Genomic DNA, 27,790 nt, shown 5'->3' with positions numbered 1-27,790 from the left:
TTTAACTGTGTTTATTTCAGCCATCACCCGCTCTGAAAAGAAAGGATTCCTGGATCAGTGCTTCTGTGCTCTTTTTGGTCTCTGCCCTGTCCTCTCAAACACCCAGTGGCAGATGGCCGTTCACACTGAGCCTGGTTCTGGATTGCTGCAAAGTCTATGTCACAATGCAACTGGCTGTCCATTATGGCTTTATGCTCACCCAGGAGGATAGAGTACTTTAAGTCGAGAAGCATTGCAATCTGCTGGGCTTTCTTAGAAAACTTTTTAACCAAGCTGACTGTATGACTTGATTGAATTGACTGTAAAGAGTCTTGAGTTGGCGTGTTGTGAATAGGCACAATGCAAATAAAACTGAATTGACTTGAACTGAAGAATGGGAAAGGGCCAATATTAATTTACAAACGGATATTTTAGTAAAATCTATTAAATCAATGCTGGTTATAGGCTTGAAAAAACAAACAAACATTATTTCCTCTGTATGACATCTCATGAACTTCATAAACAAAGGTGCTGTTGGTTTGCCTAAGTAGGCCGCTCCAAGACAAATGAACTCAAACTGTACTGTTCTTCGATAAAGTCAGGTTTTGCTCCTGCTGTTTTCATGTTGCACAGTTTGCTTTGGTGCCAAACACTGACGTGTTTTCTTCTTGGTTTTTGTATGACTCATTCTTAATTTACTACAAAACAATCCAATCAATTTTGTGTGGACAAAACTTACTTCCAGACCTCTGTTCTCCGTGCTTTACCTCTAATGAGGTAAGGTAAAGCACAGAGAACAGAGGTCTTTTTTGTCTGTACTGCAAGAGCTCTCTGTGAGTATCTGAGAGCAGGTTTTATGACAGACAGACAGAAAGTCCTTTCAGCTCCCTGTGATTTGCACAAAGTGCAATGCAGATTTGCAAACCCTGCTCCAACTGTTAAAAACCGGCCGTACAAAACGCAGTTTGGTGCATCAGTGTGGCTGACTCAATCACAGACAGTAAGTATCAGGATGTGTCTTTCGTCATGGACACTGACACCACACGTTAAATATGCCATGATCAGGACCCCAAGACAATCGGGGTCAGATTAAGACATGGTTAGTTTAAACCTCTAGCAGAAATAAGGATTAGAAGACAGCAATAAGACCACATGACACAGAGTAAGAAGTATATAACCAAGTGTATTCCCTCTGTTAATGTACACATATTTAGAGTCATCTCACTGGAACACTTTACAATAACATTTAGAAAGAACAGGTAGATACTGGGAGGAGTATGTTTGGAATGGAGAAGGAGAATAAAAAACAGACCGACATGACAGGGGGAAATTGATGGAACCTGTCAAAGAATAAAAAAAGATTGACAGATGGACAATCTGTTGTAGAAGGAAGAGATGCAGGACACAAAAAGGAAAGGAAAAAAAAAATTAACGCTGACAGAAACAGAACAAAAGAGGATCTTAATTTCCCCTGGAAATCAGGAATGCTATTTTGTAACCCAAATCACATTTGCCTAGTTGTCAAAAGAAAATACATAGAAATTTCAGTATCCCAGAACCATTATTTTTTTTCTCCAAACAGGAATGATAGTAGGGAAAACACATGTCTGTCTCAGTAATGGGATGGGAGTCAAATATTTAGACATTTCACAAACTTGTTTCAGGAATTTTCTTTTCATGGTTCAGTTTACTTTTTTATAGAGTCGAAAATTGGAATACTAAAGTTCAGTTGTACATCTCCAAGGGACTAGCCATTCTTGTGGATACTCCTCCCACAAAGTTAGTTTTGCCCTTTGGCTGCCATCAGTCCAGTCAGGCAAGAGAAGGGCAAAAAGTGGTCTCTTTTTTTCTGCTATAACAGATCTGCCCACATTGGAACTCCCGCAGAAATGAAATCGGATTTAGCCTAAAACGTCTCTCATTTGTTTTAAAATAAGAAAAAAAAGAAAGAAAGAAAAGATAGTAGCTGAATCTTGCCACGAGGCATTTCATCAGCCGTACTGTTCATGAGAGGGACAGGGTTGTCAAGGTTAGGGAATTGGTTGTTGTCAAAAAATCCCAAAGTCCATCATCCTTGTGCTCTGTCAGCAAACTTACTTATAGACTTGCTCACGCTTTAGGTCCATAAGTTTCTGCATTGTCTATACATATATTTATAGGTATATAGAACAGAGTTCATCTGGTTTGCTGGAGTTTTTTTCTGCGATTAGTAACTGTAAGAACATGACAGTTTCTTTGCTGGCCCACTTGGGGGCGCCGTGGCGTCCCGAAACACACGACACATATCTGCTGGAACGAAGACGGGCCAAGTGGCTTTGGCCTCGAGTTTTTGGCGGCTAAACGTACAAGTTAGCATCCGTTAGGTTGGAGCTTGATGGTATCTCACACAGTTGCTACGTTTAACGGTATGATCATCAATCATCGTATTTTTTTTTTGAAAAGTTTTTTTTTTAAAACTCCACAGAAAGGAAAAACTGTTTATCTCTTTTTCGTAAATGAATACTACATGCTTGAAACATGGCAGAGTTCGCATTGCATCAGGTGCTAGGCACCGTAGACAAGGAGAGAAACAGAGAGTACTAGCCAACGAGAAAGAGAGAGAGAGAGAGAGAGATGCGTCCGTATGTGGGAGAACAGAGATGGTTACTGACGCCCAGGTGTAGTGCAGCTTCAGTAGTTCTGTAAAGTGGCAGTAGATTATGTTCCAGGAATGTTTGCAGGTTGCTAATTTATGGTCTACTTTAGTGTTTGCAGATCCTTTTTAAGTTTTAGTCTTCCCTTCCCACATGGCTCAAAATCAAGTATAGATAAATACTTTTGGTTTTGCTTGTTTACAGTACTTGAGACTTTTAATTACCTTTAAAATGCTAACCCAGAAATCACTGATTTATCAGCCTTGCCCTCATGCGTGTTGGCACTGTATCTGTATATATCTAAAGGTGGGTGTAGCAGATTCTTCTTTAATCCACACTAGGGTTAACATTTTAAGAAATACAAGGAGGTGTGAATAGTACAACAATGCCTCTGTGCTATTTCTTTCTGCCGTTTCACTTGAATAGACAATACTGAATTTTTACTGAATCAGCCGCTGTGTGTTGGCTGTTCTCCTGGAACTGCCTTCTCTCCCCCCGTCTCTTTCTTTCTCCTGTCTCTTTCCTTCCCTAAGTGTGCCCGCGGTCTGTCTTTGAGCATGACGGCGGTGCTTCCTCACACGTAGTACTCCTTGTCTTTGTTCTTCTTGTTCTTGGTGACTGTCTTGGCAGTGGCGGGCTGTTTTTCCTTCACCAGAGCGCCGTTGCTCTGCGTGGCTGAGTTGCTGATGTAGTTGCGGCTCTGGTCCACCTGATAGGAGCCCTCGTCCCGGTTGCGGTACTTGTACATGGCGTAGAGCAGGATGAGGATGCAGAGCGCTGCTGCTGCTACAATGCCCACCACCATTCCCGTGGTGCTGCTGGACTGCTGCACCTCCACAGCGCCAGGGAGGCCTCTCTCTGGAGAAGTGGGATCTGGAGTGGGAACATGGGGGAAATTCGGGGGGTAGGTTATTCCCGGGATTCTGCGGTGGCCCGGATCTGACGAGGGGTGGGCCGGCGGCAGCAGCACCTGGTCCCGGGTGTTCATTTTGCCGGCGGGAATATTGTTGCTACTGCTGCTGCTGCCGCCAGCAGCAGGTTTGACACCAGGGCCCAGCTGGTCGGGGTTGGCTGTGGGAGTGGAGGAAAGCGGTGGACGGTGGGAGATGGGATAGCGAGAGAAGTGGCGGTCTCGGGGGTTCTGGACCCCGCCTTCGACTGCCGGGGGAGGAGGGAGGACAGTCCTATCAGTGACCAAAGGGGAGTTTTTGTAATAGTCCTCGTCATCTGTCTCCGTCATCTCCCCCGAGCCCGAAACCTCTATGGTCTCCTCGCAGTCCTCTTGGTCCAAGGGGCAGGGGGGGCGGCCGTTGGGCATGGGGACAGACTCTTTGGTGGTTTCAAGCAGGGTGAGGAGAGGGCGGTAGGTGGTGGGGGGTGGGGGAATTACTGGGTAGCGGGTGGCAATTGAGGGGGGGTCTAGGGAGTCCACCGTTATAATGGGCAACACTAATTCACCTCCTAGGACAAGAAAGAGAAAACGAAGGAACAGAGCATTAGAGACCATCTCAGAGAGACCATCTTAAGTTGAAATGAAAAAGAACAGTTTAAATTAAAACAGGAAAACCAGCATTGAATCACTACATCTTAACATGAAGTTGGTTATGTCTGTCTATTCTTCCCTAGTTAAGAAGACACTGTGCTGACTACATCTGAACTGCAGTGTGTTGTACAAAATACAAGAAAGTACTCTATCCTGATCTGCCTCTCTATTCTGGACACACCTATGTGTTATGCTACTAACAAAAATATATCAGTAAACTACAAACAACACTAGTAAATTTAACATTTATTGAACTACAAGTCCTGTCCTAAAACTGCTAATCTGACCTGCGCTAGCACTCTGGTGTTTCTGCTGTGAGTGGTTAAATAAGATAGCAAACCACGAGGTTCAGGTCACTTACATCAACAAATTGGCCGCATGATTTTTGCATGAAAAAAAAAATTACAAAAAGAAAGCTGTGTAAGATTGTTCTCGGATAGTGATAAACAAGTTCCCCCCTTTACCTCTTTTACTTCTTCCTTGTGTTAAAATGAATTACAATGCAAAGGCTTGAATCATTTACTGACCTCTACATTTTCTCTGGTCCCAATTATTATTTCATAAAAAAATATTTCCTGTGTTTCTCCCACCCCTCTTGGCATGGTGGCTTATGTGGCTCATTTCAGAAAAGGAGGCACTGCAATCTCCCTTTCCCCTTAAATTTCAAAGGCATATAATGCCTCGCTTAAGCATTCATCTACTTTTCACATTTTTTCACATTGCAACAGCAAACTTCAATCTATTTAATTGGGATTTTATGTGCTAGACTATCACAAAGTAGTTTATAATTGTGACGAATAAGACAAATAATACATGTTTTTCTTTTTCAAATAAAAACTGGAGAGGTTCTGAATGGATTTGTGTTCCGCCCTATGGAGCCAATCTTATGAGGAACCATGTTCAGCTGCAATCACAGCTTTTGGTCCATGTCTCTAAATGGCTGCTTATTCCTTTTTTTTTGAGAAAACAGCTCAAGTTTAGTTTGTTAAACATGGCTTGTGGCAAATTGCTAGCAGGATGTGCCATGGTCTTCTTATTTTTAGATGATGAATTAAACAGTGGCTCCATGAAATAATTAAAGCAAAGGATATTGTTTTAATCTTACCCTGATTTAATCCCTAGTCTTTATTCTACCAGATTTGCATTTCTTCCACTTATGCTGATTGGTGCACATTCCACACACACCAACACGTTGATTCTATCCACTTTCATACAAGATAACTTAACAGTGTATGTGCTATTTTGAGATTAATTAGAAGCACAGATCATTTATTTTGTGCTTTAGCTCAGTCTTAATTATGCTATTTCTTTCACCAAGGTTCTGTAACAAACGTCTGAGGGCCTCTCAGAACAGTTGTATTTATATTAAGATTACACTCCACAAAATTAAAGACAATGTATTAATTAGGTGACTTTGGTTGCTATGTATCTTATTGATAGGTTAAACAGTAAAAGGGCTGAATACAATTGCGCACCACACTTTTGATATATATATATATTTTTTGCAAAACAGGTTAAACGGGGAATAATTTCCCCTCAACTTCACATTCATAAACAACCTTGTGTTGGAATATATATAATCAGTTTGTGCTTGTCATGTGCAAAAATGTGAAAAGGTTAAAGAGGCATAAAAACTTTTCTATGAATTATATATATATATATATATATATATATATATATATATTTTACATCAATCCTTCAAGCCCTCCTCCCACTAAAACATCAGGACAAAACATGGGGTAGTGACATCCCTCTAAAACAACCAGCAGCACTTAGAACATGTTCTGAATGAGCCAACATTGTTTAGCTCCTGTCGTACGCCCAACAGTGAACTAGGCACCATTAGGCTACTGGAGGGGGGCAAAATGCAAAGGACAAAGTTTTAAAACAGCCAAGGTGAAGCCTTCAGACAGTGATACATATCGGGGAGCGTAAAAGTACACAGCAGAAAATGAATACAGGTCTTTTTTCTGGGTCAGCGTGTCAAATAGGTAAGGGTCACAGTGCACGACACAGTCATAAAACATGGCAGACGGGAATCAATTACATCACATCTTTGGGAGAGAAAAGGGAAGGTAAGAGCAAAACATCACCAAAGATAATGCCAACATCAACAGCATAAAATCATGGCTCAGGCTCTTTGTTTGATTGATGAGGTAAACGAGTGTGTCTCCACGGGAGAGGAGTTGGAAACGGCTGTTCGGGGTTGAAGGGGACATGGATAAAGGAAAGGTTCTGGGACTGTGGGAGTTCCTCTGTGGCCCTTAGTCAACTCATCAACATACAAACCCCCATAGCAGTTTCAATTATACAACTAAGACATTTCTTTGTCAAATAATAACAATGTAAGACAACTAATGCATTTGAGTTACCATGGCTACCGAAACATAACAGCATGAAACATTACATCTCAGAAAAATAGACATGAGAGGAAGAAGAAAAAACAACAACATTTGATCTGTAAAGGAAAAGGACTTTGTAAATCTAGGACTTTCACTGCCGTTGCTGTAAAGTCTAGTTTCCATGGCAATACTATGGCTATCTTCCTCCGCTCTGTCTCTGTGTCTGAGGGATGCACTGCACTGTGACGACTGGAGGACAGCAGAGGCACGTTGGAGGAACAGCGCAGAGCTACATTCAGGTGGACTTCCTAAAAGTGTTTTCACTTCTTCCTAAGTGGGGGGTGGGGGTTGGGGGGTGGGGGCTCGCGGACCTCAACGATATAGATCACATGTGTGATGGAGGGTGATGATATACTAGCTCAGCTATCTTTACGCTGCCATCTGTGGCAGATGTGCTGCAAGTGCAACTTCAGGTTTGCTACAGCTGCTTTCAGCCCTCCCATTATGAGCAGTCACTTCCACTCTCTGTGTCCTACTTTCGGCGAGTGTGGCTGGCTGACATTGCAGGTGGGTGACCTTGTGAGGCTTCACCAGCATTGTAATCCCCTCGCTATCTTGGGTATTGTTTCTCAGCTTGCTCCTGGCTTATACGAGTCAAAAGCACACAATCAATATTTAGATACTTATTAAAAGGTGATACTGTACATGTCTCTTAAAAGTAAGTCTTTGTTCCGACAAATCCATCCCGCCGCTCTGCTGTACCTCAGTCTGCGCTGAAGCCAAAGCCTCAGGGCCCTATGGCACCAGCCTGTATGACTGACAGGCATGGGCAATTGGAAAAATAATGAATCTCGCCCCTCATCCACAAAGTGGGCCAGGCAGTTATCAAGTCAACCATCTTTTCATTTCCTGTTGTTTGCCTTGAGCCTGATGTAACAATTTTTTTCAGTCTAATCAGCAACTTCTATTGGCGCTGCACCTTTCGGGCCCTGTATGCACCTCGGATTCTCCCGCTCACCCTCATGGGAAGGTGAGAGTTGACCTGAGTTTGAGGCTCCCACTGAGTTTGAGGCTCCCACTGAGAGAGCTGCCAAGAACCATGCTGAGAGGTGTACACCAGCGTAGCTGTTTCATGGTGACGGGAATGTCAGAACGGATCGTCTAAGTGTAGGCACGTACATGGAGTTTTCCTGAGAGCAGTTCTGATGCAAACTGTGCAGAAAGTACAGGTCATGTTTCCAGTGACTGATTTTCCCCCCGTCATTTAGGCCTAAAAGTGAGAGCGACTCAGATTTATTGGCTTTGACTCCACTGATCTAAGCTGCTGAGGCGGTGGGCCCACGCTTAGACCACATGATGAAACTCCTTTATCTTACAGGCCCCTCCGCTGCACACCCAGCGTGACTCACCTGCTCGCCTTGTTTACACAAAAACGAGACCCGATCAGACGGACCCCGATGCATTAATGTCAGTCCACTGAAAACATTTATGCCGCCGATAACGTCACCCCTGCTCGCTCGCGTTTGAAATATTTAGACCGAAAAAAACAAAACAAAAAAAGGCTGTTTGGAGCTTGAGCATTCTTAACTCAGCTTTGATTAGACTGCAGATGGAAAATCCAGCAGCATGTCCACGCCCGATACGTTACTTGCTGTGGAATCACACTACAATAGGAGCAATTATCGCCTGTGCAACATAAGAGATCCATAAGCTGTTTCCAAATGGTGCATTTGCTGCTGTCGCTCTCAGGAAAAAAAAGGGATTTATTTTGTGAAAAAAACAGAGATAATGCCCTGACTTTATATAGTGTTTTGCAGGGAGTTACATATTTGCTAGAATGAAATTCAACCCCCCAACCCCTATAGTGTTTGAGCCTTTGGATTGCCTCTATAAATCTGTCTGGATTTGTTTTCACAGTGAAAAACAAGTCAGACGTGCAGAGAGAATTTCAGCCTGATTTGAAGATATCACAATTTAACATTTCTCCACTATCCTGACTTTAAATTAAGCTTGCCTCTGGCCTATTTTTCTGTCTTATAAACCAAGCGAATTCCTTCCGTGTCTCCCTTCAGCTGCATTTTTTTTTTTTTAATACAAGCTTTTGTCAAACTCATTTTTAAAGCATGAAACTGCAAAGCTAATTCACTTGCAGAAAATTAAAGAAGTTTAAAACTAATTAAAAACGAAATGACTAGATTAGGAGCTTCGGACATTCTGTGCGTAAGTGTTCTGTGTTCATAGAGAACGACGCAAACATTTTTCCACATAGTTTAAAGTGTGAGTGAATAGACTTCCCGCTGGGAAAACAGCTATGCAAGTGAAAAAAAGAAAAAGAAGAAGAGGAATAAGCAATTCTCTTTCTACAGATGTGGCTTCACGTTTGGATTTAATTATAGTTTAAATGAGTTCTGGGATCGTTTGCTGCACGTTTTTTTTTTTTATTTAAACATAGAAAATACATACATACATGGCTGAATACAGATCAGTCAGGAATATTGCTTTCAACAATTGAAGCGTAAGCTCTGTCTTAAAATGGATGTTAAACCAGACAGTATATCAGAGGGCAAGGTTGGGTCAGATGAGTAGTTAGAGCAAGCTAAACCTTGAATTAAACAGTTTGATCTTTTAAGTTTAATTCTGACTTTGTGTCAATTAGTTTTTTCTAAATTCTTAAAATCTTAGTGATCACTGGACTCTGGAAAAGGAAATGAGTCAAATTCATCATTAAATGACTAGAATGAAGAGGAAATTCATGCCCACGATGAACAGTGTATTTCTTTGTATTGTTTGCTTACAAGCATAGATGTAAAATTGTGCGTCAAAAGCTGTTGTAAGCATATTAGAGCTGTGGCCTGTTATGTGAAATAAATATGCTTAAGCTGGATTCTTTAAAGGTGTCCCACTGACATATTTGAACGTTTTAACTAATGGCCCTTATGGCTTCGCATTCCTGTGCAAAGGGACACTTGTTATCAAGAAGAAGAGAAACAATAAGAGCAGTGGTATAATCTTTATCACGTTTTCAGAGTATGGTAGGTGAAAGGAATTCATCTCAAAACGACACAAAGCAGCACATAGTCCAAAGGTATCAGGTTATGATTCCCCGGGCGTGCTCTTCAACGGGGTATAGACTGGATACGGGATGTTTTCTGTAACCAGACTCTGGAGCTTAACCAACTCTATCCCATGCTTCCAGAAAAATATTGAGAAATTCCTGGATTGTCTCACCCAGTAATTTAACCTAAACATATTAAAGCAGCTCTGGTTAGATCCTAAAATGGTTGTTATGGTGATCTAAAGATGTAAGACATCATCATCATCATCATCATCATCATCAAAAAAATAGCTCTATTGCTGAAGCAGGTTTTTATTTAGGGGGTACTAAGTTACATTTCAGAGTTGTTAAGTAATTGGATTATCTTTTCTTTCTTTCTAAATGCATAATAACAAGTGTCGCTGATTTTATTTCATTGTGCAAAAAAAAACAGTTTAAAACATAAAGAACCGGGAAAACTTTAAAGGATCTGAAGTCTTTCTGTAGGCTCTGTGTATTTCTCTAATATGTATTCAGTGTGAAGTCACATTGATTGCTTAAATTCTTTCTTGTGGCTAAATTATGTGACTGAAGCACCAAGTGAAACCGTGTCAGAGGTTTGGAGTTCTGAGGAGGGGGCACATTTATAAACCCTGCTATTCAGAGATATATATGCCAAAAAATTCTAACTGGGGAACCTGTGCATTAAAGCTAGGCTTGTTTATCTGCTAAGGGAGCTCAATGAAGTATCACACTGACAAATAACGGACACCCAAAGTCATCGAGCAGGATCACACCGGACTTGAGGGCTCAGCGCTCCGGGTCAGCCCTCATTTATCACCCTATCTCGTACACTCACTCCTCGACCTAAAAAGAGCATTTGCAGGTTGTCTCTATAGCGTGTCATCCGATGAATTATTGAGGAGCCCCTCAAAGCTCCGATCTTGTCAGAGTAAAACTGATATAGCGCCAACAACATCCTAGGACTGATAAGTAGCTTGAGGTTGGCGAGAGAAAAGCAAAGGGAGGTCATCTTGAGGTAGAGCAAAGACATCAAGTAAAATATGGAGATGGCGTGGAGGACTTAATGCAGAAAGCTTGTTGGATGTATAGACTTTTTCTAAACGTGTGCCGCCATAAATGATATTTCATGTTTGTGCAGATTCACAAATATTTTTTCTGTCCTTCACATTCCTATTTTTTTTTTTTCTGGGTCCTCTGACATAGGCTCATTAACACAGAGGGCAGATTCAAACCGGCACTCTAATTGGGTGATGTAGTTAAATCTCGCTTACAGTCAAAGTTTAATTAGCCTAGTGGGATCTCTCTCTCGCTCTCTTTCTGTCTTTCTCTGTCTCTCTGTCTCTCTCTCTCTCTCTCTCTCTCTAGACAAGATAACATCAACAACCTGTTTATATACTGTATCCCTAATGTCTGCACTCTGAGCCCCGTGACCACAGTCAAAATTCCTTGATGGTGCCCAATCACGGCCGAATAAAGACGACTCAGATCCTACTTCGATGCTCTCAGGTAGGCTTATGTCACGACCTCTGTCATCAAGGGCTTGTCAGCTAGCAGCACCTACGCTACGCTTGACGATCCATGCCAATTACCAGAGAGGAAGTTCGATGATGTGCTATTGCGAGCACACTACGGGGACATTTAAGTGATGGACCGAAACGAAGCGGCACATAATTGTAATGTGGAAGGAAAATTAGAAATGGTTTGCAATTGTCTTAAAACAAATGTATCTGTATTTATCTTCACGCCCCTTTAACCCATGAATGCAATTTGTGTTGTGTACGTCTACAGCAGTAATTCTCATCAAAGTACATTAATGTTTGTAAAATGACAAAATGTGGGGGGGAAAAAATCAAGAGGAATAAATATGTCTGCTAGGTACTGAACTTATACACTACAGCTCCAGGTAAAGCCATCCACAAAGCTCATAGAGCTCCACGGAAGCAGAAAGTAGTCGTATTGATCTCCATGAATTCCCAGCCATCATATCAGGCACAGCTTAATAGAAACTCCACCGCTGCGCTTAACATTTTTTGTCCTTCCTAAAGGCAGCTCAATAATTCTCAGCTCCTTCTCAGATATAATTGAAAACACTGGGAGTTGGTCCTATCTCTGAAAGGCTGCAAGCCTGTGTTTGTGGAGCAGTGATGGAGGGATGGTGGGGGACATGTGTTGTGGACAATGTTAATTCTTCCCTCCTTGTCCACAGCTTTCACAGAGGCTTATCCAACCTGGTTGGCTCGCCACGCTGGAACCGTTTCAGCGTCTGGGAGGCGCGATACGGCGCACGTGTGCGTACGGGCGAGCAAGCGTGTTTATTTCTCGGGAGAGTCGGCAGAGAGAAAACTTTACACCCACAGAGTGAGAGAGGCAAGTGTCTGTCTGGAGAGGTGAGCGTGTCTGCCACTATCTCTGTGTGTGTGTGTGTGTGTGTGTGTGTTTGTGGGAGCGCAAAAAGAGTTGCATTTCCCCACAGGAGATTAAGGTTGGGCATAGAATCCACTGAAATACTCTCATTTCTGCTTTCGATAAGAGGGGAGCCGTGGCTCTATTTCGGTCCCAGCCACCTACAGAGAAAACCGCAGGAGAGTGCTGCTCTCCAGTTCCTGAACACAGCTTCAGATCAGTTTCTCTTCACACAAGCATGCTGATATGCTCTGTAATCTCTCGCTATTTACAGCACAACATAGCCGTAATCCTTATTCCCAGTATATTCTAGAGAAGCACAGCGATGTTCAAAAGCAGACATTGCAATTCTGCCGTCTCCTCTGTTTTCTAAACTTTTCTGTCTCAAATGTTTCCTAAAATGAGGTCTGTTGCCTTTCACGGATTAGACTTGTTTGCGTATGAAAAGAAGCTGCTTGTCTTCCCTGTACACAAAAAAAAAAGGGGGAAATTGGAATGTACTGTAAAACTTCATAATATAAGATTTAACGGTTGCTTTTCAAATGCTAACCATTTTTTTTCCTGTCAAAAATGATAATAATAAATTGTGTTTGGGTTTCTTGTCAGTCAGCTTGATGAGGGCAGTGTTGTGTAGTTTAGAATCTAGATTTCAAACCCTCTGCTTTTATTTCAACTTAAATTGTTTGAAAGTTAGCTGAAGAAGACAGAAAACTAACCAGATGTTAACCTTCAACCATTTCTAGGACGTCTTTGCTTTTTACAAACTCACTGCATTATGACATCTCTCTGCCACCAGTTAAGAACTTTTTATTTGGGATGTAAAAATACATCCCTCTCACAAGACTGGACAATGCACAGTTTTTGGTCCGCAACAAATGGAGATTTTAACAATGCTATTTAAAGAATTAAGAATCATCATCCCAGTTTTGTCCTTAAATGTGTAAAAAAAAACACAAATAGTGTTTTAAAGAATCTGTAATCAGAGTAGAATAATTCAGTTTAGGGTTTCCCAATCCACTATGATTAATCTGCTCATCCTAATGCCATAAAAGCATCGATATGCAATCAAAATGAAGCTTCCATGAATCTCAAACTATGTTTTAAATAATCATTCCTTATTATAGAATGACCCAGTTAAGGTTTGATTGGCCCAAGTACTTTACATCGCTATATCACAGCCCTTTAGTTGGTTATGCATAGGAAGAACTGAATCAGATGCTAACTTTGGTCTTGTCTTGTGGCGGCTAACAGCTAGCCGCTTTGTTCTCAAAATTACAAAATGTTTAAATGTTGTCTGTTAATTTCTCACTTTCTTTTTTCCATTAAGTGCCTGGAATGTTGTGTAGACTGAGCTCTGAAGGGACAGTGCAGTGAACGGATCACTTGCAGACAATTCAGTATAGGGTTGGTTTCCAGCGTGAGGAATGTCATGTGTGGAAATTGTGCGTGTCGGAAAAATGCGCTAAACACCGCCTAAAAACCGCAGCAACTAATAAACCTTCGAAATGGCAGAGAAGAAGGTTTTCGTACGGACGAGCGATGAGGTTCAACCGTTGCTTAAGGTTACTTTGAATTATATCCCTGTCCAGCTGTGGTTATATAAAGAAGTCAGCAGCCAAAACAGTACTCTGCTATCTGCCATATTTTTTCTTCTTCTGTGGTTTTTAAAATCACAGGCATTCGTTTTGTTTTTCCTGTTTACACAACAATGAAAATTACACGCTTGACACCATTTTTAAACTGTGCCGTGGTAAAAAAAAAAAAAAAAAAAAAAAAAAAATGTTTATTGTTGTGTAAATGAACAATACAACCACAACCAAACTGTTCTGTTTTCACCAGAAAACGTTGGCATATAAACACGGCCTTAGTTCAAAGGAAGCGTCTTAAACATCATGACTCTCTTTCAGATCTGGGGGTCATGACAATGCAAAACTTTAACAGACAAAGTCACACGCTGACAGCAACTGGACAGCAAGACAGAGGCGTCAGTATTGGCCAATGAGATCTGATCAAATCCGTAATCATGGCTAATAATAACGTTACGGAACCTTTTTTCAGGACATCCAAACTATTCCTTTAATTCAACTCAAATCCAGTTTTAACACACTGCCACCGAATCAGTGTATCCAGCACATACGTTTCATCGACTACTTTTACCTGGTGTACTTTTAAAGAAAACATTCCCAGTTCAGATTTGTTCATAAACTATGTGCATTTTATCTCTTGACCCTTGCTGCTTTTAAGTCCTAATGGGAGCAGTGGGAGTAGTTTGAGCCACGCTGGTTCTTTGTGTGAACATGGTTCTTGGCAGTTTTCATGTACAATGGAGCTGGAAAGCACACAGGCAGGGAGTAAAACACATGGCCTTTACTTCCCCCTCCTGTTGGGGTGTCAGAACATTACTTGACCTGCTGTTCAGACACAGCGGCTCAGCTGTACGCTGCGCACTGCAAACTGTGTTTCCATGTTGAAACTGTTCGTCCTTGTTAAAGTAAAATGCAGGAGATTTGTGCAACAGCTGGGTAAATGTTGGAAAATACCACTCGGCTGAGAAATTGAAGAAGCACGAATTCTGCTGAATGCCTTTTGCTTTGAAAAACAAGAGTGGAGAAAAAAAAAAAAAAGCAACAACCTGGAGTAACCTCCTTTGTCCAATCAGAGGTGCATACAGGGGGACTGCAGAATCAAAATGTCATTTAGAAGTGGAGAAAGTCTGCTTTCCTCTTTAGGTGTCGCTATAAAGTACAATAAAGACAGAACTTCCTGAGCTGACTCACCATTTCCAGGCTCGCACTCCTCCAAATCCTCATCATCGCTTGGACACTCTGCTGAAGCTACCAAGAGGTCATCCGCATTCTGGAGGAACAGAAAGGGCAGAACGCCAGGACACATTTTACATAAGGGAAGAACATACAGAGCATAATAAAGAGTTAACACATCCCCACTAAAAACAGGAAAGGTATGTACATTCTGTAGGTGCGGAGCACTCTCCTAACCTACACTTTGAATGTGGGGATTTATTGTTCCGCTGTTTGTTGGCGAGTCTGTTGAAAATGTGCTGGTGGGTTCGCTTTGTGAGTAGCACTTGTATTCATGTAGGCAGAGCTGGGCGAGCAAAACAGAGACACAAGCTCTTTATGACTAAACACTGGTAATCAAAGAGGTGTAGCTTGTCTTAATAGTACGCATAGACTCTACTGTGTGGGCAAGGAAGTCAGACACTGTGCTAGTGTATAATTTTAAATACTAAATGCTCTGCATTTACGGCACTTTCATTAGCCGACGCTTCATAACAATGTTAAAATTGGAAACCAACACAGGTTAAAAGGATTCAATATTAGGGTTGGGGGGTATTCATCATTTGGTGATATCAAGTCTTTTAAAATAATAGCCTGCTGAGAAATGCTTGCAATATTGATTTTCAGGTAATTTTCCATTGTTTTCACAACCCTTAATTTATTAGAATAAAGAAGCAACAGACGTCTTTTATTTCATCGCAATTGCATCATAAAACAAAGTAATGCAAGCAAGAGATAAATAGATGAGGGCTTAAACAGCAAATTCTTAACAAAAGTGCTGCTGTGCATGTCTCCTCTAAAGAACTGCTTTTGTTTGGAATAATGCCTACCAGCCTTTAGACCCTAATGAACGTCTCTTAGGAGATGCAGGCTTCAAGCGTTCCAGATTCAATCATGTGTGCTTGTCACAGATGGAAATATGTTATGTTTCCGTGAATTGTTGAATATCCATACAGCACTAGCTTCTTTTCAGAAATAATTTAGCTCTCACACAATCCTCTTCAGCTGCCTAACAACTGAAATACCGTGTATGACCAGGTGATACAGCACAACGACCAGACTGAGGAAGCTGCGGCATCAAAGTAGCAGCATGGCTGTTTGATTCCTGACTCAACATTAGGCATCACAGTTGAGGAAATAATAATAATAATAATAATAATAATAATAATAATAATAATAATAATAATAATAATAATAATAATAATAATAATAATAATAATAGCAGCAGCAGAAGAATGGGAAAGAAGTAGATTCTTTATAAACATAAACAAAGCACCTTCAAGTCATTAAACAAGATTAGGACCCCTGAGAAACAGTGTCACTGTCATACTACCCAACCCTTCCTAGTGTCTCATCTGACCTAATGCAATCTTGAAATTCTAGTATATATCTATTTTTTAATAGTTCAGGTCTAGAGAAATTTGGAAAAATGTTTGAGTTCCACACTTTGTTTCATGTTTCATTACCATAACATTTCAAATGTCATATGTTGTCTTTGATTTATGACATAGATGTTCTGTCCAACTCTGACTTTCAATAATGACAACAACAACAACAACATTATTATTATTATTATTATTATTATTATTATTATTATTATTATTATTATTATTATTATTATTATTATTATTATTATTATTATTTCATATCTTCTTGTGGCCATTTGACTCTCAGATTAAGATTTCTAAACTGGGATTGAGATTCTTAAACTCCATCCGGTTTAGGTGGCAACCATTAAATGCTTCATTGTTTTTTGGAATAACTACAAAGAAATACATAAAATGAATGGATCACCAAGTATGAGTTAAAGAATCTGGATTTAATGTCGGATAATCCACTCCAGATTTTTAGAGATGATCTAAATTTGACCAGATGCCAACAAAGCTGTGAAAACACCATTCACCACGGTGGCCATATGTTAGCCAAAGTATGCATTCTGGATGTTTTAAGATTTTGGGAACATTCACAAGATGAAACTCAGCTTGGGTTATGTTTTGTACACAAATGTTCAGATTGTAACATCATTTGAAATTCCAATCTGAAAAATGACGACATGTGGCCTGGGAATCTGTATGAACTGTCCCAGACTATCTTAGAAACCTCTCTTTATTCTCAGAATAAGGAGAGCAGACGACGGAAGGAGCAGAGCTGAGGTGGAAATACAGAAGGCACAGCAGCAGGGATCTTGACATGAAGACAGATTAAACCTGACAAGGTGGTTCCAATGTAGTGGCCTGTGTTTGTCCTGACTGCTGCATGACTCATACAGCTGCATGTCTAGACACCCAAACCTCCTCCCCTCCTGTCTTCCCCGCCTCTGGTTGTTATTCAAGATGGGGTCATCCGATAGAAAATGGAGAGCTTTTATCAGCGTAATTGATTCGAGCTCCAGAGTGCTTGGCAGGGCTTTCTCCTAGTTATTAATCCACAGTATGGGTGCTATCATTTATTAATCACATTGTGTCAGCTTGAGTACATGTTCACATCACCTGCCGCTGTCAAACAGGACTAGCGATGCTGTCTTAAGAGTCCAGGTAATATCTCTGTTTAACATACACATTTGTTTTCTATCCAGCTGCGTGGATATATCACTAAATTAGAACATTAAAAAGAAAAGTTCATTTAGTTCACCAATACAATAAAAAAAAATTAAACCCAGATTCATTACATACACAGCGTTATATAATTCAGGTGATTATGCACATGCATATACAGTCGTATTCAGTTACTTAAACATGCATTCTGATGAGGCTCTTTGTTCCGATTAAGCTTGCCTTTTATCAGGAGTTAAATATACTTTTCATTAAGATGGAAACTTTTCACCCCGTTTCTAAGGCTACATCCAGCCACCCTCCAGAAGAAGCCTTATATTCGGCCGCTTGTATCTGAGACCTTGTTCTTTCGGTCATGATCCATACCTCATGAGCGTAGGCGAGGGTTGGAACCTAGACAGACCAGTAAATCAATATCTTTGCTCTTTGGCTCAGATCTTTCATCACCACAACACACCAGAGCAGCAACTGCGTTAGTGCAGAGAAAGCTCCCATCCGTATGTCCAAATCCTGTTACGTTCTACCATTACATGTGATCAGGGCATCAAGATACTAAAACTCCTCCACTTGAGGCAGAGACCTACCCTCAACTCAGAGGAAGCAATCCACCTTTTTTCTAATTGAGACCAATGGCATCGGACTTACAGGAGTGGACTGCTATCCCAGCAGTGAGCTGCTGAAGAAGCCAAGAGAACCACATCATCTGCAAAAAGCATCACAGGCTCCCCAACCAGACACCGTCCTCTCCACAACTACACCTTGAGGACCGCCCATGGAATTACAGACAAGGCATTGCCCGGTCGGAGTGCAAATCACACCTGAAAAAAACATGATTTTATGCCAAGAATGCAGACACAGCTCTTGCTTTGCGTGTACAAGGGTCGGATAACCCCGAAAAGCCACTCAGAAACCCCATACTTTCGCAGCAAAATACCTCGGGGGACACAGCCTTCTGCAGATCTACAAAACACATTTAAACAGAGGAAGCATGCTCCTATTACCTCAGTTACTCTGTGAGGTTAAAGATCTGTTCCACTGTTCCACAGCCAGGACAAAAGGCACATTGCTTCTCCTGGATCTGAGGTTGAACCATCAGTCGGAGCCTTCTCCTAGACACCCCAGAGTAAGCTTTCCAAGGGAAGTTGAGCAGTATAATCCCTCAATAGTTGGGGAAACACTCTCTGGTTTTTAAAATTTTGGACCACCACCACAGTCTGCCACGCCAACACAGTCAGTCCTCCACGTGACAGACATCAGTCTGTGTATAATGAATCTAGATGTTTAATCATCATAACGTAATGGAAAAATAGCTAACAGTAAGGCAAACATGTGAAACTGCCAATCAAAGCAAATGTGGAGCTTAAATTGATTGCATGGTTTAATATTCATTAAAACAATTTAGAAAATGGGCATATTTTGAAGTTCATTCATTAAGTAGAATCATAACTTTTTAAACTAGTTTAAAAAGACCAACATCACATTAACTTTATGCAAAAAAACATATGTTTTGTTTGATTCACCTCAGTGTATAGAGAGAAAATTGGCCTGTTTTGGGCTTTAAGAAGTGCTCTGAAGTCAGGCTGAGTCAGGCAGATATGGGAAGGACAGCACACAAGTGAGCATCACTGACAGAGGATGTCTGTCTGGATTTGTTAAAATTCATCACTGAGGATGTTTGTTCACAGATGTAGGCTGATCCAAACAGAACCAACATCCTGTGAGCATGCCTCCTCAAGTGTGGAAAGATTTCCTCTTTTTGAGGACAGCTATATTGACTTAAATGGCTCTGACAGTAGATTATCAGACTGCAGATCAATGAGTTGAAGCTGGACTTCTCTGGGTACATTATGCACACTATAAGTAAAGGGAGAAAAAAACTAATGTGCAACTGTTTAAAGTCTTCAAATTATCTTGAAAACTCGCCATGCAGTGCCCCTAACATGGATGAGTACTTGTGGAGGTGATTAGCTTGCTGCAGTGCTGGCATGTGTGTGAGAATGATTCTCTAACTGACTTGAAAGAAAATTCAACTTTCTCGTTAAAGCTGTCACCAAGCTGTGCATTTTGTTTGCAAAGAGGCGCTTGCCTTGCAGCTTAGGATTTAGTTCATTCATTAGTGCAGTCACATCCACAACAAAGGCCAGACAGGCAGTCCAGTATGCATCTGAGTGCTCTGGGATGTCCTTGTCATTTTTAATCATAAAACTCTTGAATCTCTGCTCTGGTCCCGTACTCTGTTAAGCACTGTGCCCAGGCTTAACCATCTCACGGTGGTCTGGTAGCCTATGTCACTGTTATGGTCCTCCAACGGTGAAACAAACTGCCTGTGATTCTGTGCTCCTGCCCTGATGAAAGTAATTCATTTAGTTACAAGTTCAACTACTGGACAATTTTTTTAGCACTGACATGCACAACATCTAAAGAATTATACAATATCAGTTTCTATCACTTTATCTTGCGTCCGCTTCAAAAGTCCAACATTTGACCCCCTCAGATTTTGACAGTCAACCGTTGCGGCACCTACTAGTTTGTCCCATTTAAGTCCCAACGTCTCCATGGATGGATGGATGTATCGTCTGGAGCCAAGAAAAACAAGTCAAAACTGTCCATTTTCTTTTGCGGCTGAAGCACCAAATTCTCAGCGATGTTCTTGATCTGCCTCGTTATGGTGCACCTCAAGAGAGACACATTTGCAAATGCCTTTTTTTTTTTTTTTTCTCGGGGCAAATTAGCGCTGCAGACTCCACCAAACAGTCTTTGATAAACTCCCCAGAGAATGGCTCAGCATATCTTGCAATTTTGTGGGATATTACAAAGCCTGTCCTTACTGCTGCCTCCCTGGAAGAGCGGAGCTTTGTAAGAAATAAAATCAAATCCTTGTTGCTTTCACAGCTAAGCTAGCAAATCTTCTGACGCTCGTACCTGCTCTGCATCAGTCAAATTCTTGTACTTCTCTCAGTGTTTCCCACTCATAATGGAGGTGCAAATTGTAATCCTTAAACTCCTTTTTATATTCTCCACACACTAAGCGCACAACTTGACGGTCGGTTTCAGCAAAGAAGGTCATGCCTTGCTAAAAACTACTCTGGGTCATCCCCGACCCCCCTTTTCATGTCAGCTGCCATATTTAAGTACTAAGAGCTAATTCCTTGAAAGCTGTTCAACACATTTGCTGAGGCACACAATATACTGACGATGCAAAGAAAACAACAGTGACCTTCAGAATAAAAGCTGAATCATTGTATTTCAAGCTCCTAACAAAGTAATCGGGATTTAAATTTTCACTCACGTAGGCGGGTCAAAGCTTGTATGTGGGCCAGAAGAGGCCCGCAGGCCATAAAATCCCAGGTCTGCATTAGACCAATGAAAGAAGCAGTTTCAATAACAGAAATGTCAAAATACTGAAAACTATGTCCATGTGCTCTCAGTAAAGGAACTCTTTTATAAATTGCTGCATCGATGCAGTGTGGCATGGAGGGTGTCCATGACTGTCAGGTTTGCATCTATCGGGACCGCAGTCTGATTAGCATTTATGCCACAACTTGGCCAAACCGTAACAGTGCTGTATTAAACTTTTATTAAAATTATGCAGTATTTTAACTTCTTGAGAATTTTTTTTTCATAAACAAAAATTACTAAAGATAATGGAAATAAACACAATGTACGTATATGCACTGTGTGCAATAAAACTATATAATTTTAACCTTTTGAAAGTAATTGCTAAAATAAAAGACATTTTTGATGTTTTTCTAATTCAGCAGTTGTCAAACTTTAAATTGAAGTATCACTTTAGTAAATACTAGGTTTTGCAAGCACCACTATCTTTGCAGACTTTTTTGAAACTATATTTTTCAGATTTTTTTCTTCCCACCAGCTTTTTTGGTTGGGGAGCTTGGTTTAATGAAGGATTATTTTTTTTCAATCAGAATCTGAAATGTCATACTTTTAGGTTAACCTGGCCAGCCAGATTGATAATGTGTGGTACTCGTTTCTGTTCTGCATCTAATCAACCTGGGTCTGCTCCTATCAAATCGGTTCGGGGAAAGGAGGGACATTTAGCAGAACTTTCCAAGCTGATTGGGCAAAGCAACACCTAGTGCCCGCCTACCAGACATTGGTTTCAACCTATCACAGTATCCAATGAGAATGTAAGCAGCAGACGTCATGAGGAACCACAACAAGGTAAGCTAGCCAAAGCACTTGCTGTTCTTCTTTCAAAGAAGAAATTGTGGATTTTGACAACAGATGTGATAGCAGCAGATTCGCGTACGTCCTCCTGCGCTGCCATGTTTGTGTTGGTTCGGCTGTTGGCTCTTGCTTTTGTCACATCTGTAAGTCCCGCCTTAAACCAAAATACTGCAACGTCATTGGCCCGAACCGTTTTTGGGTCAGACACAAACGGTTGGAGCGGGATCGGTACAAGATGGATTCTCATGTGTTTGTGAACGCACAAATACTCAGCTTGGAGGTAAGGTTACTTTTAGGTTGGAAAATCAACCCATTAAAGTTAATATTCCTTGTGGAAAAATGTAAGATTTCTCACCAACCCAAAATAAAAATCCAATATGGTCGCTGCTGCAGCAACAAACTGTTTCTTTGCACACGTACAGCACTGTTTCCTTCTACGATCAACACGATGCTACAGTGAATAGACAGAACGTAGGCAGGACTCTAATTATTTTGTCTTCCCAGCTTGCATTGCTAAAAGCAGTTATTCTCGTCAGAACAGCGACAGTAAGTTTTTGAATTTGGAACCAGAACATGGGTCATTTGGGTCTGATGCCATTCCCAGATCGTTGTTCTGACTTCAGAAATGTAATGGCGCGCAGCACAAGCAGCCACCATCACCTGCTCCTGGCTTCACTGTTTTTCAGTACATAACATCTAAACATTGTAGTTACCTTGAAAATAACTACGGTTGAGATGTCGTCCTGAACAAAGCAAGCCCAGATACCACCAGTGGTAACTGTACCACAGTATGACAACCATGGGTCTCTCACCACCTCTGTGGACAGAGTAAGCTGTGTGTGTGTGTGTCCCTAAAAACAACAGCAAAACACTTTTATTAAGCCAAAATACTATTTAAATGTTGAGTATCTGAGTTCTCCTTGGCTGTGATTTAGTGCAGCATCTGTGGCACACTTGTTAAACCAAATTCACAACTTGCCCCCCCCCCCCCGGAACATCCAGAGCCGCCCACAATAGTGCCACTGACTGTAATTCATCAGATAGGATCGTCAGGGGGCCCACTAACCCAGTGTGCTGATAAATTCTGAAGGAGACCTGAAGGTGTAGCTCCGAAGCCAGATATGACCCAGACAAAAGCTTTTCTCCTCCTCCCATCAGTCTTCAAGGAGAAGGCATGACGGGGGCAACTTTTCCCAATCTGTACCGCCATCTTACAGAGAGAGATCCCAAACACACAAGCCAGCTCTCAGCCCGAGACAGCAACAGGGGGGTCGGTTCTAATCTTTGGTGTTATAACACCCCGACACCGAATTTGGGTCAGAGAGCAAAGAGTGATGACTCCGACTGTTTCGCGGAAACCCACACGATCAGGGGGTGAGGAGAGGGGAAAAATATCAGACCCCTCCCAACAGATACATCAAAAGGTAGATCTTTTATTCTAAGCATCAAAGCATATTATTCCACTATGATCAAAGCTGCAGCAGCCGTGTAGCTCAGCGCTTTGGGAGAAATTGAAATTTGGCTCTCCACTTGCTTGCTTTTCGCCACCCTGCGCTGTGACTTGCTGGATTCTAGCAATATTCATCAAAACTGGCCGGCCTCCGTCAGCTTCGCCTGCTATTTACAATATAAGCTGTATTTTATTTCACCTGCTTGTTTCATATGGAACATAAGGGATTGGATGGGCAGGGATCGGAAAAGTGCAACTAATGAAACTGATGCTATGTTAAATATAAAACCACAGTATGTAATGCAATGATAATAGTGGGAGCAGTGGCAGCAAATTCAATTTGTCTTCTCTTCAAAGAAGCCTTTTAGCAGCGCTTCACGTTATCCTACGCCGGCTTTCATATTTCTTTTTAACGTTCAGCGCTCGCACACCTTCGCTGCAAGAATCTGAGAGAAAAGCCAAGTCTTCTCAGATGTTCATTCTTTAGCTTTCAGCCACCGTCAGTGGCACGCATGACAGAAAACTGAAGCTTGACGCTTGGATGTTTGATGCCAAAATGCTCCCAGGGAGTTGAACCAGATTGTTTCCCAACACAGTTTTGACTGATGATCTAACTGAGAGAATTTCACGCTGTTCCAAGCTGCACAAAAGCCCAAACTGTGAGGAACCTATGAAACGGTTCAAAACAATGTGCACTTACAAGCATTGTAAGGCACAGTAAAATGCTGAGGATTTTTTGAATGGGAATGTAATTTCCTCCGACGTGTCCCTTGAAGAAATCGAGTGGAATTCAGACATTTGAGTCAATATTTAATATCACCTGCCTTTTATCATTTGCTATTTTTTTTCCTTTGCTCTAATTACACACAGAAGGGAATATTAGAGCTTTGAAGAAAGTTGAAAAGAAGTTTTTTTAGCTGTGCCTCTTCAGAGCTGGCAAACTAACTTTTGTTGTGAAAAGTGGGTAATACATCAGCTCCGTCATGTGCTCTGTCACCTCTGTAAACAGATTTGAAACTGAAACATTTACCCGCTCTGAGACTGTCCCATGATGACAAGGAATCGCGTCATACCACATCTGATTGGCCCAATCAGACCATGCCTTCTGGTTATGACCCATCAGCCTACAATAATCCTGGGAGCTCACAGTTCTTGACTAAGTGAGGTAAAATACAAAAGCAAGATAAATCCATTGGCGGCCTAGAGTTTGTGTTTGCGGTGGTTATAAAGCCGCTTCGATGCCACAACAAGGGACTCAGCAGGATGGGATATTAGCACCTTTCTGTTTTTGAGCTCGGGTTAAAATTCACGGTGGAACACCTCCTGCACAGACCGAATGCAGAGAAGACGCCATCTAATCTCATTGCATATAAATTGGACAATACAACACGGACATCTGTGGCAGCGGAAATATTGTTTTTCTCTCAATATTCCCTTTATTTGACAAGGCAACATTTGGTCGACGCCCGTCAAACGCTCCCAATTTTGTTAGAATGTCAGACATCAGCTCTGACTCAATTTTGATGAAATTCAAATGCTGTTTTAGGTCTGATATTGTTCCCTGTAAATAAGAAAAAAAGATTGCAGCGTGACAGTGGAACTTTTCCACTATTGCATTCAGGTCTCTGAAGACAAACCTGCAGAACGACTTATAGCAGCAGTAATTTGGGGCAAAGTCTCGTCTGAAATGGCTATGTTGGCCTCACATGACGTTCTGGAGGAACCATGGCCCAGTGATGGGTGCAGGGTCATTGAAGTTAGTGCAGAGCTCTATTAATGTTCCACCATGACATTCATTTGACAAAAGGCAAGGACTTTGTTTACCCGGACATTCAGGAGGCCCTCTGTCTGTATTAATGTGTGTAATCAGCTCATGCAGAGGAGTTTACGGTTGACTTTGGTCTCATCTGTCCAGAGGCTAGTGTTTCAGAAATGAGCTTTGCTTGGATCTTGCATCCCAGAGTGTTTAACAGAAACCATGGTGCTGCTTTTAATTCCACGACTCAAATGCTCTGCTCTCAAGCTGATCCATGCAGGGATGAATAAGCTGAGCTCGTGTAATTATGTCTTTCTGGTACTTCTTCCAGTGCCATTACCCACGAGCTGCATCGGACATGGGTCGGGGTACGAGATCTTCACAGTGCTACGTGCTTAAGAGAAAAATACCACCGTGTCAGCAGTTTAACTAAAGTCTAAAACAAGCATTTTAAAAAAACAGGGTCTCATTTGCTGTGAAACAAAAAGCAACACTTTTTACAGGGCTGCTGCTAAAATAATATTGATCCATACACATTTATTAACTGTTAAATTGTTGAAAACACAGCTGACAGTAGAAGTAAGCTACAAAAATTAAGCCAAACGTTAATTAAGTCAGAATTAGTCAAAAGGAATTTAAGTCAGTGTCAGCTAAAAGCAACAGCATTTTAAAAGGGTTTTTCTAAAAGATTTACACAGCGGTGGAACACTGAAGTAAACTATGGATACATATATTTATCAGAGGCATATCCAGGATGTTCCCCCGCCTCTGGCTGAATGACTGCTGCAGATAGGCAGCAGCTGGCCTGCAACGCCACAAGGGTGGGAGGGTCTAGACCAGGGATCACCAACCTTTTTGAAACTGACAGCTCCTTTGCTGGTACTGTGTAATATGAATGGCTACCAGTACTGACCTTTGAACTAGAACAGTCAGAGCGCAACTTAACTTTATGTCAAATAAAGATATTTTGAATGTTTTTAAAAAAAAAAAAGATAATTATTCTAAATCCATATAAATGTAAGTGTGATTACAAAGGAAAAGCAATGGACTAAAATCACATTTTAGATGCAGCTCACTGGAGGGTTGTGCTAATTCCAGAACGAGCTCGAGGGCACGGTGCTATGACCCCTGGTCTAGACAATGGATTGATATAAGGATGGATTTATAAGAGGCACATGTGTGCTTACAGTACAGAATATTCTCTAACCTTCTGTTAGACTAACATTAGCTGGCTAATTAGAAGAGCTGCTCTTTAGCGCTATGAACAGGCTTTTATTTTGGTAAATCTCCTACCACACTTGTGTAGTTCTTGGTGAGATTGTTGCTATGAATTCAATTATTTCCTTTTATTAATAAAACAGTTTTTCCTTTTCAACAAGTCAGAAGGACAGTGTAGTCGAGACTTGTCTATTTCTATTTTGTCTTGGAATTTAGGCATTTTAACAAAAAAAAGATAAGAGCACTGTACAAGAATCATGATATTTGAAATAAAAAAATAGCTTTTTGGGGCTTTGTAAAAAGTTATTTTGCTGTTAATCTGTGTTGATTTTTAGACTGCTCTCAGTGCAGTTTTATGCCACTCTGTCAGTAAACCATGGTGAGCTAGGACCACATTAAAGTTAAAGACAACACTCTCAATATAATATAAAGCTATGCTTGTCCATTGGGTAATTCAAGCGTACTAAAGAGATGAAAATACATACTTTTGCAAAATTAGCATTCGAAACTTTTCAAAAAGTTAGTGTTTGCCATTCAAAGTTGGATACACTTTGTTTTGACATTAATTGGCATAGCTGTGTTTATTCCAAATGGTCTAAAAAGATATGTGAGTTGATGATTAAAAGACAAAGAGTGAGGGATGGTTATTTCGGAATCTGCTGATCATGCTTGCAGGTAAGGCTGTTTATGGAACTTGCTGATGGACTTCAGAAGAATCTCTGTAGAAATGGAAATCCTTAATGAACACCACTGAATGAGAGCAATTTGCTGCAAATCTGAAGCCAGCCTTTGTTATTTCTCTGAGTTCTTACACATTCACTATTGACATCTTAAAAGGAGAGCTTTTAAGTACAAAACCGTCACAGTGGCAGAAATAGCTGACAGAGTGAGACTCCTTCACAATATAGGCATGAAGCTTGCAGCATTTCCAAAGACGGCCTGATCACACTTGGTTTTGCTTAGCACACAGCTTGTAGTTAATGATTGCGGATGTCAAGTGGAACATATTTCCCCCTGGAACAAATGGATCCTGTCATTAAATCTTCTCATGAGAGTCGAGGGCCCGAATCACTCGGCTCCTCCATCATCCCGCATGCGGGCAACAGCGCTACCCTACTGTTTGCTAATTGTTGCTTACCATGATGCTAACTTCAGCAAATGTGGGTAGTCATCAGACCGTAAATGACAGCCTCTCACTAGCATGTAATGCAGAGCCATAAACGTGTTTACTGCACCCTAGTTTGTCATCGTCCACGGTGCCGGGGACATCCTTGTGCTGATGTTCTCCTCCCCGCTCCGCTCCGCTCCGTCCCATCCCGCCCAAACCCTCCGGTCTTTGCTGTTTGGTTATGTGTTGCAATTTCCTGCGTCCCAGAATGCTGCGTCTCTCTTGAGGAAATTAGGTAGCAGACTTGACCGGTGTAATAAAAAGCAGTGACAAAAGCTGTCCTTCGACTCCGTTAAACATCTGAGGGCCAACGAATGAAGCCCGATGCACAGCATGGTCAGGTGATGGGGGGTGCTTATAGGGTATTTGTAAATCTAGCTCTTTAATGTTAAAAAATGAAGGAAATGGTATTTCCTGTTCACAAGCAAAAAGCTGTGTCAGAACAAACTCTGCTTTTCTCACCAAAATGTCATTATTTTTACATAATGACATTGAAGGTGGTAGATTTTTTCCCCCTTGCATTTCCCTCTTTATTCGCGACTGAATCTTGAGCTCAGTCTTTTCACCGCTCAAACCAACTGAACAGATGCCAATCAAAGTAACCAATTAGCTGCATTAAGATCCCCTGGGGAAATATGGGTTCTGCCAACAATCTAACTAAAGCTGTACATGAAAGTCTCAAATCAATGAGAGGATTTTTTG

The 27,790-nt window shown here is 41.3% G+C and overlaps 1 protein-coding gene across 10 annotated transcripts in view; it reads right to left on the bottom strand.

The window, feature by feature from the left end:
• Positions 1 to 1,142: 1,142 nt before the first annotated feature.
• Positions 1,143 to 27,790, bottom strand: part of nrxn2b (neurexin 2b) — an 871,341-nt gene continuing 844,693 nt past the window's right edge. For 9 of the 10 annotated variants that reach the window (XM_036146219.1, XM_036146224.1, XM_036146222.1 and 6 more), the window contains 2 exons: positions 14,736 to 14,814; positions 1,143 to 4,073 (listed from right to left, as the gene is read on the bottom strand). In XM_036146219.1, coding sequence (XP_036002112.1) covers positions 3,187 to 4,073; positions 14,736 to 14,814 — 966 coding nt within the window. In that variant the 3' untranslated portion in view covers positions 1,143 to 3,186. The remainder of the gene's footprint in view (positions 4,074 to 14,735; positions 14,815 to 27,790) is intronic. The other variant, XM_036146226.1, reaches the window with a different exon arrangement.

This window comes from Fundulus heteroclitus, chromosome 14, assembly GCF_011125445.2.
Source record: "Fundulus heteroclitus isolate FHET01 chromosome 14, MU-UCD_Fhet_4.1, whole genome shotgun sequence".
Taxonomy (NCBI): Eukaryota; Metazoa; Chordata; class Actinopteri; order Cyprinodontiformes; family Fundulidae; genus Fundulus; species Fundulus heteroclitus.
The sequence above is the reverse complement of the archived record's forward strand: the minus strand, read 5'-3'. Positions and strand labels throughout refer to the sequence as shown.